Below are 15,197 nucleotides of genomic sequence, written 5' to 3'. Positions count from 1 at the left end.
CAGAGTTTTCAGAGCTATTAGTTTCTATCATTAATATTTGTTCAACTTGCACATTCATCTAACCTTTCCTGTCCTTTTTGTAGAAAAAAAATTAGCTCCTACTGGTTAACTCAGAAGGGAAAGAGAGAGAGAGCTTGTGTGTGTGTGTGTGTGTGTGTGTGTGTGTGTGTGTGTGTGTGTGTGAGACTCATTGAGGGGTGGGCAGGTGTTGCCAATCTAATCAGGTTATGTGTTCTTAACCATTGTATTGGTCATATCATGCTGTGTAACAGATTACCCCAAAACATAGCTGCTTAAAACTACAGACCAGGTATGATGGTGCATGCCTGTAATCCCAGCACTTTGGGAGGCCGAAGCAGGATGATTACTTGAGCCCAGGAGTTCAGGATTGGCCTGGGCAACATAGGGAGACCCTATCTCTACAAAAACTAAAAAATTAGCCAGGCATGGTGGTGCACACTTGTAGTTCCAGCTACTCAGGGGGCTGAAGTGAGAGAATGGCTTGAGCCCAGGAAGTTGAGGCCACAGTGAGCCATAATTGCACTACTGCACTCCAGCCTGGGTGACAGAGCAGGACCCTGTCTCAAAAAAAAATAATAATAAACAAAATAGCAACAACAACACTGCAAACAGCTTACTCAGCTGCGTGATTCTGACTCAGAGTTCCTCAGGAAGTTATGTAGCCAAGCTGTCAGGGCCTTAGGAATCTGAGGACTCTGCTAGGGCTGGAGGATCCACTTACAAGCCCAGTCATGTGGTTGTTGACAGGCCTCAGTTGCTTGTGCTATTGACCAGCAGCCTCTTTTCTAGGCCATGTATGTGTCTTCTAAATACTACTCATGATATGGCAGCTGCCTTCCCCCGGAGCAAGTGACCAAAATGGAGACTGTAAGCTTTTATACCCTAATCTTGGAAATGACATAGCATCACATCTGCTGTATGCCTCAGAGTTTATCTTCTACTCTGAAAGAGTGAAGATGGGAGGGGACTGCATAAGGTCATGAACCAAAAAGCAGTGATCATTGGAGGACCATCCTGGAGTCTGGCTACCGCCATCACCTAACATGTTAATCTTTATTAGGGCGTCCTCACACATCTGAAGGGTTTAAACCACAGTTAACCTTGAGACTAAAAATGTATATATTAGTATACTGGTGTGTTAACATTTTGTGTCATTACTGTTCATATATTTACTTGAATAAAAATTTAAATTGACTTACATTTAAAGGAGATTTTACATTTATTGACTTATCACCATCTCTAGTACCAACAAAACATTTAGTTTTTTTTTTTAACCTTCATTAAGTAGGGTGAAAGGAATTTAAGTGTTGTTTATTAGTACAAATATACAGATGTTTGGCTAATTCCAGTGAATACTTTCTTTTTCAGAATTTTTTGCAGATAACCTGGGTGATTTTCTCATTTTTCTCCGCCGCTTTGCCGATGACATTTTGGAGACATCAGCAGATTCCCTGGAGCATGTTCTTCACTTTATCACCATTTTCACTGGAAGCATAGAAAGGTGAAGTGCTGTAAGCTTGGTTCTGTCACTGTTTAGGCTGTAAAACATTCAGAAGACTTCTAAACCAAGAAATAAACAAGCCTGAATCATAAGGGGTTGCCTTCAGAAGTTATGGTAACATTAATGAATCACCTGACCATCCATATGGGTAGCCAGAAGCCCCACTGTTGAGAGGTATAATAAACAATGAACTTTGCCCACAGAGAATTTAATCCTGCATATAAGGTATCTTATGGGAATTCCACTGCTAGTCCATGGTTAAAGTAGTTAACATAATGCCAGAAACTTACCAGTGGCAGCCAGGTGCTAATGCTCTTCTAATAATTATATGATGATAAAGCTTGTTCTTGCTATTCTGAGTTGGATGAGCAGTAAACTTAAGTCAATATTATTTCTCATTTCAAGTTTTCTCACTCATAGCTTCTAGACCTCTTTTCCAAAGGAAGATACTGTGACTTGTAGAATTGCTTCCCTGATTTTTTTGATGCATAGGCTAAAGGAAATGGAAACTCTGTGTACAAAAGTGAAGATTTGCTGCACAATGAAGAGAATGACCCACAATTCCCTGAGCCGTATCAGTGATAAGTAGAGAGAAGCCAATTCTTCACTGAGCTGAGCATACCTAATGAGAAGTCATAAGTCAACAAGTATTATGCATACACTGTATGCGTCATGGGTAATGTAGCATAATTATATTCTAGTCTTTACCCTCAGAAAGCTTGAAAAGGCAAATTTATTCCACATGAAACTGTCAGAGAATAGTAAGCAGTAAATAATGCATTATTACAGAGAAGTAAACAATGGCTAAGCATTCAAAAACTTAAGTGCTCACCCTCATAGTTGGTAAGCTGTCAACTCAAGAGCTAAATGATGTACCCTGCATCACCACCTCCCACCCTCCACCCACACCAAGAAACTGACAAACTTAAAACTGCAGAAGTGGATCTTTTTTTTTCCTATAATGATGGTTTAGGGTGGATTTTTATTCTTATGTGGAGAGAACAGTGTCATAAATTTGGAGTTAAGCTTATCTGCTCATCTTGCTTTTTTCCCATTTTGCAGAATGAAGAATCCCCACCTGAGGGCCAAACTAGCAGAGGTGTTGGAAGCAGTGATGCCCCACCTGGATCAGACCCCAAATCCTTTGGTATCCAGTGTGTTCCACCGGAAACGTGTGTTCTGCAACTTTCAGTATGCACCCCAACTTGCAGAGGCTCTAATCAAGGTTTTTGTGGACATCGAATTTACAGGTAAAGCAGTCATGAAGCTGAGCCCAGAACTGAGAAGCTGATACCAGTGGAGTTTCATAGTTTGATCTGTATTTGGATATCAAAGAAATGTCAAGCCATTACTATTGAATACCTACTATGTGCCAGGCTTGATGATAAGTGTTTTTTTTTAAACATTATCCCATTGTCACCATCTGAAAAGTTTCACTCTATTATCCCTGTTTTATTTATTTATTTATTTTTAATTATCCCTGTTTTACAAATGAAGACATGACTGCCCAAAAGATCAAATTATTTGTCCATGTCATGACATTCACTACCAAGTGGTAGAATCAGGTCTGTGTCACCTGAAGAAATCTACATATTCCAACACCCTTATTATGATGCTTCATCAAATCAGACTCAAATTAGACTTTTTGATTAAAACCTGGGTCTTTATTTTTCTCTGCCTTAAAATTACAGAATAGTGCATAAAGAGGCAGTGTACTGGTTGAGAGATTCTTTTATCTTAACCAGACTATCTAACTCTCCAATAGTCTAATGGTTCGATTAAGAATACCAGCAGGCAGCCAGGCAGAGTGGTTCATACTTGTAATCCCAGCATTTTGGGAGGCCGAAGTAGGCAGATCACTTGAACTCATGAGTTTGAGACCAGCCTGGCCAACATGGTGAAACCCCATCTCTACAAAAAATACAAAAATTACCCGGGCGTGGTGGTGGGTACCTGTAATCCCAGCTACTCAGGAGGCAAAGGCACGAGAATCGCTTGAATTCGGGAGGTGGAGGTGGCAGTGAGCTGAGATTGCACCACTGCACCCCAGCCTGGATGACAGAGCAAGAAATCCCTCTCAAAAAAAAAAAAAACACCAGTGGGCAACATTCCCTCTCTATGTAACCCTGAGCCCCTGTGTTTGTTTAAACAGTACCCTGTCTCAAAGCCTGAGAAGTACTCATGTTTGGATATGGAAGCATTTGTTTCCCTTGACTTTTATTTTATAGCTTGGTACTTGTCTCTTGCAGAGTAAGGTATCCTTTATCTCTGTCTCCCCTTTACTTCGTCAGTAAGGAAATGAGCAAACACTTGGCCATAACTTTAGACCTCTAGAAACTCCAGGGCAGATTTTGTTAGTAGTCTTAACACACTCAAAAGCAAATGGCTACAAAGCAAATGACTACACATAGGCATAAGCTCTTCCCCTTATGACACCACCTTTGCTGATATTTTGCTCTTGCCTTACTCCAGGAGACCCCCATCAATTTGAACAGAAGTTTAATTACCGTCGTCCCATGTATCCTATCCTAAGATACATGTGGGGGACAGATACCTATCGGGAGAGCATTAAGGTGAGAGAGTTTCTGATGAAACCTGTTGCTTTATATAAGCCCCAATGAGTTGTAATTCAATACTAAAATGGTTTTCTTGTGGGCTGGGACTTACAGGATTTGGCTGACTATGCCTCTAAGAATTTAGAAGCCATGAATCCCCCACTTTTCCTCCGCTTTCTTAACCTGCTAATGAATGATGCCATCTTCCTTTTGGATGAAGCCATACAGGTGAGAAAAAAAGATTTAACTGCCCCATACCATCAAATCATCATCAGTACATACATTTTACCTTTTAATCATATAGAGCAGTCCTTATGCCCCTAGTACCAGACTGGAACACCAAAAATGTGTGGTTAGTAGTGTACCACCAAGCTTGCCATTACAGAGCTTTCTAGTTCATTCCATTAGAGACCAAGATCAAGGGTCATTGAAGCGTCATGAGATGGACATTTTGGCAGAGTTGAAAATACCATATGGTGAAGCCAAACTACGTTGTATTGGCAGGAGTAATTCATCAGGCTGGCACTACAGAAAGAAAGAAATCAAAGGAGCTAACTTTTGGTCATTGAAACCCTTTTAATCCCAACATGTCAGTAAAATATCTTACTAAGACAATGACTTTTAACCCACTTTCCTAAAAGATTCTGATTTTTGCACCACTACTTGAAAGAAAATCTCTGATTTGGGTTATTTTTTCATATAAAGGCTCCAAGTTGTCAGTATTTCTCATATTTCCACTGCCTCCTAAATTTTTAGCTATATTGTGAAACAAACGTTTCACAAAGTATAAAATGCAGCTGGGTGCCTCTCAGCTCCTTCAGTGTATTATTTCCTTAACCTTCCCTGGTGGATCTGCTTACTTCTCCCATAAAAACTTTGCTATCTGTAGAGCAAAACTTCCCTTACCTGTGATGGGTAGAGGATGGACAGGGCACTGACCTAAAGGGAGATGAAGCAGGTAAATCCTGAGGGTAGCCTTTAGACAATCATGAGCTCCTCGTTGTGATCAGCAGTCCCCTGAGTAGCTTGTGTTTAATTTGTGAGAAAGGTTTGATCTGATTTCTTTATAATCCTACACTTTAGGGTTTAAGATAGGTTTTCTTCAAAAGTGAGAATAGGTCCTGTTACAAACAGACCCTTTTAAGCAAGAGGTGTGTGACACAAAGTATGAAGCAGATGGTATTTTCATGAGATTAAGTTTAACAAGTTGTTTGCTACAACAGGAAGGATGACATGAAATAGAGAGTTTTAAATAATTATGTTCTTCCACACATCTTGCATATTTGATAGAGCTTTGATTTTTTTTGTAAGGAATTTGGCAGGGGGGGATTTGTTTTCATCTTTCAGGAAGGAGTCATCGTTTTTTCACTATAGTGTGGGGTTTTTTTGTTTCTTGGCCTGGGTTTCATATATTAAACTCTTCATCCTTCTTTCCATTTAATAATGATATACTATTTCTAGGGGAATTACCTGTGAATGTACCCAAGCTGAAACAAATCTGTATGAAGCCACAATTTCTTTTTTTCCTGAAAGTTCTTGTAAATGACGAGTTGATGGGTGCAGCACACCAACAAGGCACAAGTATACATATGTAACAAACCTGCACGTTATGCACATGTACCCTACAACTTACAGTATAATAATAATAAATAAATTAAAAAAAAAAAAAAAAGAAAGAAAGTTCTTTTGAGCTTCAGCCCTATGCTGAGAAATAAAGGCTCATGTCTCTTACATAATCCCTTGTTTTCCCAGCTTAGTTGACTGGATTTTTAATAGGACCTCCTAAATGTCACGTCCCTTCAACTGCACCTTTCTTCTCTGATACATCCCATCTCTGGTTTCTGCAGTATTTGAGCAAGATAAAGATTCAGCAAATTGAGAAGGACCGAGGTGAATGGGATAGTCTGACTCCAGAAGCCCGCCGAGAAAAGGAGGCCGGCCTACAGATGTTTGGACAGCTGGCACGTTTCCATAACATCATGTCCAATGAAACAATTGGTACCCTTGCCTTTCTCACATCAGGTAAGGATACAAAGTACTGCTTTCCCCCAAAAAAGTAATGGCCAAGATCTGCTTCACTTGAGGGTTCAGCCTAGCTGAAACTAAGAATTCAGACCCTGGTGACAGTATCCTCCACATCTGGGAGGGAAACGAATCACTTGAGAAGTTTCAAAAAGAATGATAATGCCTATTATTGACATGGGAATGAAGAAATGGTCACCCTCACACAGCTGCCAGAGAGCATAAGGTGGTAAAATCTTTCTGGAGGACAAGTTAGCCATATAAATATTTGTGTGTCTATACACACACACATGTACATATATGTATGTTAATCTGAGAAATATGCTTGAATCCTGGTTAAATATGGTGGATGTAACAGCCATTTATCTCTACTCCCTCTATAGCTCCACTGTCCAATTCAGTAGCCACTTGCCACATGTGGCTTTCAAGGATTTAAAATGTAGCTAGTCTGAATTGAGATGTGCTATAAGTATAAAATATGTACTGCAAGACTTAGTGTTAAAATGTGAAATCTGTCCATTTTTATACTGATTATATACTGAAATTATCATTTTTAATGTCTCAGCTAAATACGATATAACAATAATCACCATTTGAGGAAATCCTCTAATGTGAAAAACAAATAGGTGAAAACTTTCTAAAAACTTTTTAAAAAAACTTTTTAATCTCAGAGGGATAAGAGAAGATATAGCAACCAAAAAAACAAGAACAAAGAGGCAATGAAAGAGATTATTTAAAGAATAAGAAAGAGCTCTTGGATATTGAAATTTTTACCTCAGAAATGCTTTTCAGCCATTCAGTAAAAGGGGCGAAGATACACCGGCCGGGCTGTGGCTCAGTTTTCCGTAATCCCAGCACTGGGAGGCCGAAGGGTGGATCACCAGGTCAGGAGATCAGACTATCCTGGCTACATGGTGAAACCTGCCCTACCAAAAATACAAAAAATTAGTCGGGCGTCGGCGGGAGCCAGAAGTCCCAGCTACTTGGGAGGCTGAGGCGGGAGAATGGCGCAGAACCCGGGAGGCGGAGCTTCTGCAGTGAGCCGAGATCACGCCACTGCACTCCAGCCTGAGACAACAGTGAGACTGGCTCAAAAAAAAAAAAAAAAAAAAAAAGAAGATATAAATTCAAGGAACTCTTCTATGAACATAGAACAGAAGGAAAAAGATGGAAATTAAAAGAGAAAGGATAAGAAACAAAGGATGGATCTAGGAAGTCTCAAAAGAGAAAAATGGAGGGAAGGAAGTTATCATCAAAGATACCAAAAAATCCCCAAGACTCAAAGATAGCCTCTAAATTGAAAGGGCTTGCCAAGGGCCCTGCACAGAGAATTTTTTAAAACCCACACTGAAGTATAACATTGTGAAATTTTAGGAAATCATGGTAAAAAGAAGACCCTAAAATATCCCAGAGAAGTCAGGTAATGTTACCATAGTTTAAGTATCAAAATGGCTTTGCACTTTCAACAGTGTCATTTGAAGCGGAGACACATTTCTGAGGGAAAGTAAACCTAGGAGGAGGAAGGTGGAATTCAACACAAGGGAGACGCAAAGGAGATTCCCAGGATGATGGTAAAAGGAGCTTGTGTGACCACTACATAGCAGGCCTGTAGAGCAAGCAGTCCAGGTTGGAGCAAAGGATAGAAACATCCAGAAAGAATGTTTCCAAAAATTAATCAGCAGCTAGAAATGACCGTGTTGAGAGTTTTAAATTCCAATGGAGAGTTTGGAAAGAATTTAGTGATAAGAGGCTCTGAAAATAAGCAAATAAGCAAAAAGTTATACTAAAAAGGAACTATATACTCATTAGGACAGCACATGGCTCTGCTGTGAATAATATTTACATAATTTTAATAACTAAATTATTTAACCAAAAATTTGACTATATATCGAGGGATTTGTGATAATGACTGAAACTGAAAAATCAACAACTATCAGTACCAACCAAACACAGCATTATGATACTGTCTGGCTTGTTAAATTTGACATGTATAAATTTTTTTTTTTAGTTTTTGGAATTCATGCCCTATGACATAGCAGTTCCTTACAGATTTGTTAAGAAGAAGCAATAGGCCAGGCGCGGTGGCTCACGCCTGTAACCCCAGCACTTTGGGAGGCCGAGGCGAGCAGATCACGAGGTCAGGAGTTCGAGACCAACCTGGCCAACATAGTGAAACCCTGTCTCTACTAAAATTACAAAAAGTAGCCAGGTGTGGTAGCACGTGCCTGTAGTCCCAGCTACTTGGGAGGCTGAGGTAGGAGAATAGCTTGAACCCAGGAGGCAGAGGTTGCAACGAGCAGAGATCACGCCACTGCTCTCCAGCCTGGACAACAGAGTGAGACTCTATCTCAAAAAAAAAAAAAAAAGAAGCAATTAGTCTACAAGATGTATCCACAATGAAGTTCATTGATAAGTGTAGGAAAAAAACTGAAAATAGTAAAAATGTCCACCGGTAAAGACGTTAAATAAATAACGTATGGTGCAGTTACAACTGGAAAAGTCAGCCATAAAAATTATGTAAAACAGGCCGGGAGCGGTGGCTCAAGCCTGTGATCCCAGCACTTTGGGAGGCCGAGACGGGCGGATCACGAGGTCAGGAGATCGAGACCATCCTGGCTAACACGGTGAAACCCCGTCTCTACTAAAAAATACGAAAAACTAGCCGGGCGAGGTGGTGGGCGCCTGTAGTCCCAGCTACTTGGGAGGCTGAGGCAGGAGAATGACATGAACCCAGGAGGTGGAGCTTGCAGTGAGCTGAGATCGCGCCACTGCACTCCAGCCTGGGTGACAGAGCGAGCCTTCGTCTCAAAAAAAAAAAGAAAAAAATGATGGAAAACAGCCTGGTTACAGTGGCTCACACCTGTAATCTCAGCATTTTGGGAGGCCAAGGCAGGAGGATCACTTGAGCCCAGGAGGTTGAGACTGCCTTGAGCCATGATTGTGCCACTGCATTCCAGCCTAGGCAACAGCAAGACCCTGTCTGAAAAAAATAAAACATAATTTTTTTAAAAAATGATGTAAAACAGCTGGGCACAGTGGCTCACGCCTGTAATCCTCTAACACTTTGGGCGCCGAGGCAGGAGGATCACTTTGAGCCCAGGAGTTTGAGACCAGCCTGGGCAATATAGTGAGACCCTATCTCATTTTTTAAAAAGATTATGTGAATCACCCCTATTCTATAGAACTTTCTGTGATGGTGAAAATATCCTATAAATCTGGGCTGTCCAGAACCATACTTAACTAGTCTGAGGAATGGATTTTTTATTTATTTTTAATTTTAGTAGCCACATATGGCCAGGGGCTGCTATGTTGGACAGCACAGGGACATACACTTAATAAAATGGTAAAGTATTTGCAATATAGTTACTGAAAACAGTAAGTTTCAGAATATGTAAAATATGATCATTTTTGTTTTAAAAATGTCTGTGTGTGTGTGTAAATATGGACAGAAAAGCTAGAAGGACAAAATGTTAAAAGAGCAAGATGTTAACCGTGTTTATTTCCAGGTGGTAGTTTTTGTCTTTTCTGTTTTGTGTTTGGTTTTGGTTTTTGCTTGTCTATATTTTCTGCAGTGAAAATGAATTACTTAGTTTTTTAAAAAGTAGTTCCTTCAAAAATTTTAAAAATAAAATAACAGTAGTCCCCAGAGGTCTCCAAATAAACTATACTTAATAAGGAAAAGAGTGCTAATGGACTGAGTTTTCAGAGACTTTGGATTCTTTTCCAGAGATCAAGTCACTCTTTGTGCATCCCTTCCTGGCTGAGCGCATCATCTCCATGTTGAACTACTTCCTGCAACACCTGGTTGGCCCCAAGATGGGTGCCTTAAAAGTCAAGGACTTCAGTGAATTTGACTTCAAACCCCAGCAGCTTGTATCAGATATCTGCACTATCTACTTAAATCTTGGGTACCTGAGATTGAAATTTGTCAAGCCAGAGGGGATGCTAATGTTTTGATTTAGGGTTTTGATAGTAGAATGACCGGTTGGTAATTATGTGAAAATAGAAAAGAAATGATTCATTCCTAGTTGGTTGATCTTCTGTAGTTTTAAATAAGGAGATTTTATCTGGGCAAGGTGTCGTGTGCCTGTGATCCAAGCTACTTGGGAGACTGAAGTGGGAGGATTGCTTAAGGCCAGGAGTTTGAGACCAGCCTGCGCAACACAGCAGGACTCTGTCTCTAAAAACTAATAAGATTTTGAGTGACCCATGGGACATTAAGATTTCCAAAATTCTGCTTTGATCTGTGCAAAGATAAACTTTACTGGTTGTACCACTGTTTGGAAAAGTAGCATTCTTTTGAGGTCACATGATACTTGATAGACTTCCTAGAAAGTCTTTCTATATCAAAAAGTATATATATAAGAAATATATATTAAATATATAAATTATATATATATTAAAAGAATGTTCATGGCTTTTAAGTGGTGAGAATACTTGTTCTGCAGCCTGTCTATTGTCTCTTCCATTGACCTATCCTCTGGTGAGCAGTTTTTTTCTGATGCTGACCTTCCAGGGATGAGGAGAATTTCTGTGCCACTGTGCCCAAGGATGGACGTTCCTATTCCCCAACTCTCTTTGCACAGACAGTTCGAGTCTTGAAGAAAATAAATAAGCCTGGGAATATGATTGTGGCTTTCAGCAACTTGGCAGAGAGAATCAAGGTGAGGAAGAGGAGGATTTGTTTGCTGATTTCATTAAGAACCACATTGTCAGCCAGGCACGGTAGCTCAAGCCTGGAGTCCCAGCTACATAAGAGGCTGAGGCTAGAGGATCGCTTAAGCCCAGGAGTTTGAGGCTGCGATGTGCTATGATCATGTCTGTGGATAGAGCCACTGCACTCCAGCCTTGGCAAGATAGCAAGACCCCATCTCCTAAAAATCCACACAAAAAATCAGATTGTCGCCTCAGCTGTGCTGATTTTTACCGTATTTCAGGGAGAAAAAGAGCATTGCCATGAGAAAATATAAACAGATGGTTCTTTTTGGTCAGTCACTTAGAACTATAATATTCTTAGTTTTATTCTTGTTAACATGAGAGTGAGAATAGACATTTAAGAAATCAGCTGGGTGCAGTGGCTCATGCTTATAATCCCAGCACTTTGGGAAGCCAGGGTGGGCAGATCACCTGAGGTCAGGAGTTTGACACCAGCCTGGCCAGCATGGTGAAACCCCGTCTCTACTAAAAATACAGAAATTAGCTGGGCGTGGTGGAGCGCACCTGTAATCCCAGCTACATGGGAGGCTGAGGCAGGAGAATCACTTGAACCTGGGAGGCGGAGGTTGCAGTGAGCCAAGATCACACCACCACACTCCAGCCTGGGCAACAGAGCGAGATTCCATCTCAGAAAAAAAAAAAAATTTTAAGAAAAAAAGAAATTTAAGAAACCTCAACTAAAAGAGAAGAATGTACACATTTATGTAAGATGTTTTTACGAAAACGTTTATGCACAGAGTTGCCAATAGATTTTATTTTATTTTTATTTTTTTTTTTTTGAGACGGAGTCTCGCTCTGTAGCCCAGGCTAGAGTGCAGTGGCCGGATCTCAGCTCACTGCAAGCTCCGCCTCCCGGGTTCACGCCATTCTCCGGCCTCAGCCTCCCGAGTAGCTGGGACTACAGGCGCCCGCCACCTCGCCCGGCTAGTTTTTTGTATTTCTTAGTAGAGACGGGGTTTCACCGTGTTAGCCAGGATGGTCTCGATCTCCTGACCTTGTGATCCACCCGTCTCGGCCTCCCAAAGTGCTGGGATTACAGGCTTGAGCCACCGCGCCCGGCCGCCAATAGATTTTAAAACCTAGGGCATTAATACAGAATAACTTCTTTGGAAAAAATACAAGATGAGTAGTTTTCAGTCACTAATTTTTATTTTCATTGTCTCTATGTTTGTAGTTGGTAGTTGGCTTCTATTGGAATATGCATACATTTTAAAGATTAAAATACTATATTGGATTTAGCTAAATCCCTTTGGTTAGAGTATGACAGCTCTGTTAGCAGTTAAGAAGAAGGAAAAAAAATCATGGCACAAAAGTCTAATAGAAAACCAACCTTGTTGCTGTCAGTCTTCCCTTCATTGAGTTTCTTTATTGAGTTGGACTTCGTCTTTGGTTAGAGCTTAGCTAGGTGGATCCCTGAGGAACTCGAGTTGTGAAGGAATTAAATGTTGAAACAACTTTAAAATTCCTATACCTGTTTGTATCAAAAATCAAAAACTGCTTTTCATACACAGGCTGCATGAGTGACTCTAATTATGCAAACAATACCCTCCTCCACTTCCCCTTCTCCGTCCCCTTTTGAATTATGGCATTTATAACAGAACTATTGCCAGATGGATGTTGTATGTGATGTATTTCTTTTCCTCCTAACATTTCAACCCATTTCCAGTGTGACTGCCAGCAGCTGAGCCAACTTAAAGGTCCAGAGTTGGGGCTCAATGCTTAATTTGTTCTCAGAATATCTATCTTGGCTTGTTTTTGAGAAAATGAAGCTCACATGTGTCACTATCACTGTCAAGGGTTATTAATTACCTGTTTTTTTATTTTTGAGACAGAGTCTCACTCTGTCATTGAGCATGCTGAATTCAGCTGCACTGTGAATTCACTTTAACTACTAGATGTTGTATACTCAGTCTCTTGCAGACCTCCAACAACAGGAAGAGGAAACCTATGCAGATGCCTGTGATGAGTTCCTGGATCCCATTATGAGCACACTGATGTGTGACCCTGTGGTGCTGCCATCTTCCAGAGTCACTGTGGATAGATCCACCATTGCAAGACATTTGCTCAGGTAGGCCAGTCCCAAAAAGCAGACTCAAGAGCACAGATATACATTAGTTTGCTATCTTTCTCTCCCAGGCACCTAATACAGTACTTTGCACCCAATAGATACCACATATTATTGATTTACTGATATGTTGGAAGGCATTTTGGTATCAATTGCTAGGATATAAACATTTCACAACAAAACATTCTGTTAAGAAATGCTAACTTTACCTTACCTCTTCCTGCCTTAAGAAAATAATTTCTGGCCGGGTGCAGTGGCTCATGCCTATAATCCCAGCACTTTGGGAGGCCGAGCTAGGCAGATCACTTGAGGTCAGGAGTTCGAGACCAGCCTGGCCAACATGGTGAAACCCCATCTCTACTAAAATACAAAAAAGTTAGCGGGGCATGGTGGTGCGCACATGTAGTCCCAGCTACTCGGGAGGCTGAAGCAGGAGAATTGCTTGAACCTGGGAGGCAGAGGTTGCAGTGAGCCAAAATCACACCACTGCACTCCAGCCTGGGCTTAGGTGATCCTCCTGTCTCAGCCTCTGGAGTAACTGGGACTACAGGCATGCACTAACACTCCCAACTAATTTCTGTATTTTTTGTAGAGACAGGGTTTCACCATGTTGGCCAGGCTGGTCTTGAACTCCTGGGTTCAAGTGATCCACCCGCCTCAGCCTCCCAAAGTGCTGTGGTAACCATGAATTTTCCCCAGCCTGCCTATTCTTTGGACAGTCTGCCCCATGATAACTATAGAAAAGTCAGGAATGAAGCAATAAATGGTAGCTTATTAGCTACCGAATGGGCCCCTTAACTGTTTTAGTACAGCATTAGATAGAAATGAGTGCTGAAAGACTCTGCCTATTTATGGATTTATCTATTTTTTTGAGACAGGGTCTTGCTCTGTCACCGGGCTGGAGTGCAGTGGCATGATCTCACCTCACTAGAGCCTCACCCTCCCAGGCTCAAGCGACCCTCCCACCTCAGCCTCACCAAGTAACTGGGACCACAGGCCATGCACCACCATTCCTGGCTTATTTTTGTATTTTTTGTAGAGAAGGGGTCTATGTTACCCACGCCAGTCTCAAACTCCTGGGCTCAAGCAATCCACTCACATCAGCCTCCCAAAGTGCTGGGATTACAAGCATAGCCACCTTGTTTGGCCTCTCCATATTTAAAATTAAGTTATATTGAACCAGGCACAGTGGTTCATGCCTGTAATCCCAGCACTTTAGGAGGCTGAAGAAGGTGGATCACTTGAGATCAGAAGTTTGAGACCAGCCTAGCCAACATGGTGAAACCTTATCTCTACTAAAAATACAAAAATTAGCCGGGCTTGTGGCATGCATGTAACCCCAGCTACTTGGGAGGCTGAAGCAGGAGAATCACTGGAACCCAGGAGGCAGAGGTTGCAGTGAGCCGAGATCACACCACTGCACTCCAGCCTGGGTGACAGAGCGAGACTCTGTCTCCAAAAAAAAAAAACATTAAGTTCTATCTCTACAAAAAAATTATTTTTAATTAGCCAAGTGTAATGGCACATGCCTGTAGTCCTAGCTACTCAGGAAGCTGAGGCAGATCGCTTGAGCACAGGAATTCAAGGCTGCACTGAGTTATGATTGCAGCACTGTACTCCTGCCTGGGCAACAGAGCAAGACACTGTCTCTAAATAAACAGATAGATACATTTTGTATACTTTGACCCAAAGTTAAGGAAATTTTTTAATATTAAAAAAATGAATTTCTGGCCAAGTGCAGTGACTTACGCCTGTAATCTTAGCACTTTGGAAGGCCGAGGCAGGTGGATCACCTGAGGTCAGGAGTTTAAGACCAGCCTGGCCAACATGGTGAAACACTGTCTCTACTAAAAATACAAAAATTAGCTGGGCGTGGTGGCACACACCTGTAGTCCCAGCTACTCAGGAGGCTGAGGCAGGAGAATCCCCTGAACCTGGGAGGCAAAGGTTGCAGTCAGCCAAGATAGCGCCACTGCAACTCCAGCCTGGGCAACAGAGCAAGACTCCGTCTCAAAAAAAAAAAAAAAAAAACTTTCACCTTTTGGTATTTGGTACTAAGCATTCACTATATGGATTATGCTGTGCTAGATGGTATGTCTTTTGCAATGAAAATTTATATTTTATAGTGGCCTCAATATAGAGAGAAGGTATATCAGCCCTTAAAGTATGTCATAAACCAAGGTTGTCCAAGCTGTGTGTGTAGCCCAGGATGGCTTGAAATGTGACCCAACACTAATTCATAACGTTTCTTAAAACATTATAAGAATTTTTGGCAATTTTTTTTTTTTTTAGCTTATTAGCTATTGTTAGTCCTCAT

The 15,197-nt window shown here is 41.2% G+C and overlaps 1 protein-coding gene across 8 annotated transcripts in view; it reads left to right on the top strand.

The window, feature by feature from the left end:
- The window catches only part of UBE4A (ubiquitination factor E4A), a 40,785-nt gene that overhangs the window by 21,786 nt on the left and 3,802 nt on the right, over positions 1-15,197 (top strand). For all 8 annotated transcript variants that reach the window (XM_021926598.2, XM_031652919.1, XM_031652915.1 and 5 more), the window contains 8 exons: positions 1,390-1,522; positions 2,585-2,772; positions 3,995-4,095; positions 4,192-4,305; positions 5,925-6,099; positions 9,827-10,007; positions 10,616-10,763; positions 12,726-12,883. In XM_021926598.2, coding sequence (XP_021782290.1) covers positions 1,390-1,522; positions 2,585-2,772; positions 3,995-4,095; positions 4,192-4,305; positions 5,925-6,099; positions 9,827-10,007; positions 10,616-10,763; positions 12,726-12,883 — 1,198 coding nt within the window. The remainder of the gene's footprint in view (positions 1-1,389; positions 1,523-2,584; positions 2,773-3,994; positions 4,096-4,191; positions 4,306-5,924; positions 6,100-9,826; positions 10,008-10,615; positions 10,764-12,725; positions 12,884-15,197) is intronic.

Source organism: Papio anubis, chromosome 12, assembly GCF_008728515.1.
Source record: "Papio anubis isolate 15944 chromosome 12, Panubis1.0, whole genome shotgun sequence".
Taxonomy (NCBI): domain Eukaryota; kingdom Metazoa; phylum Chordata; class Mammalia; order Primates; family Cercopithecidae; genus Papio; species Papio anubis.
This window is presented reverse-complemented; position numbering and strand designations above follow the sequence as displayed.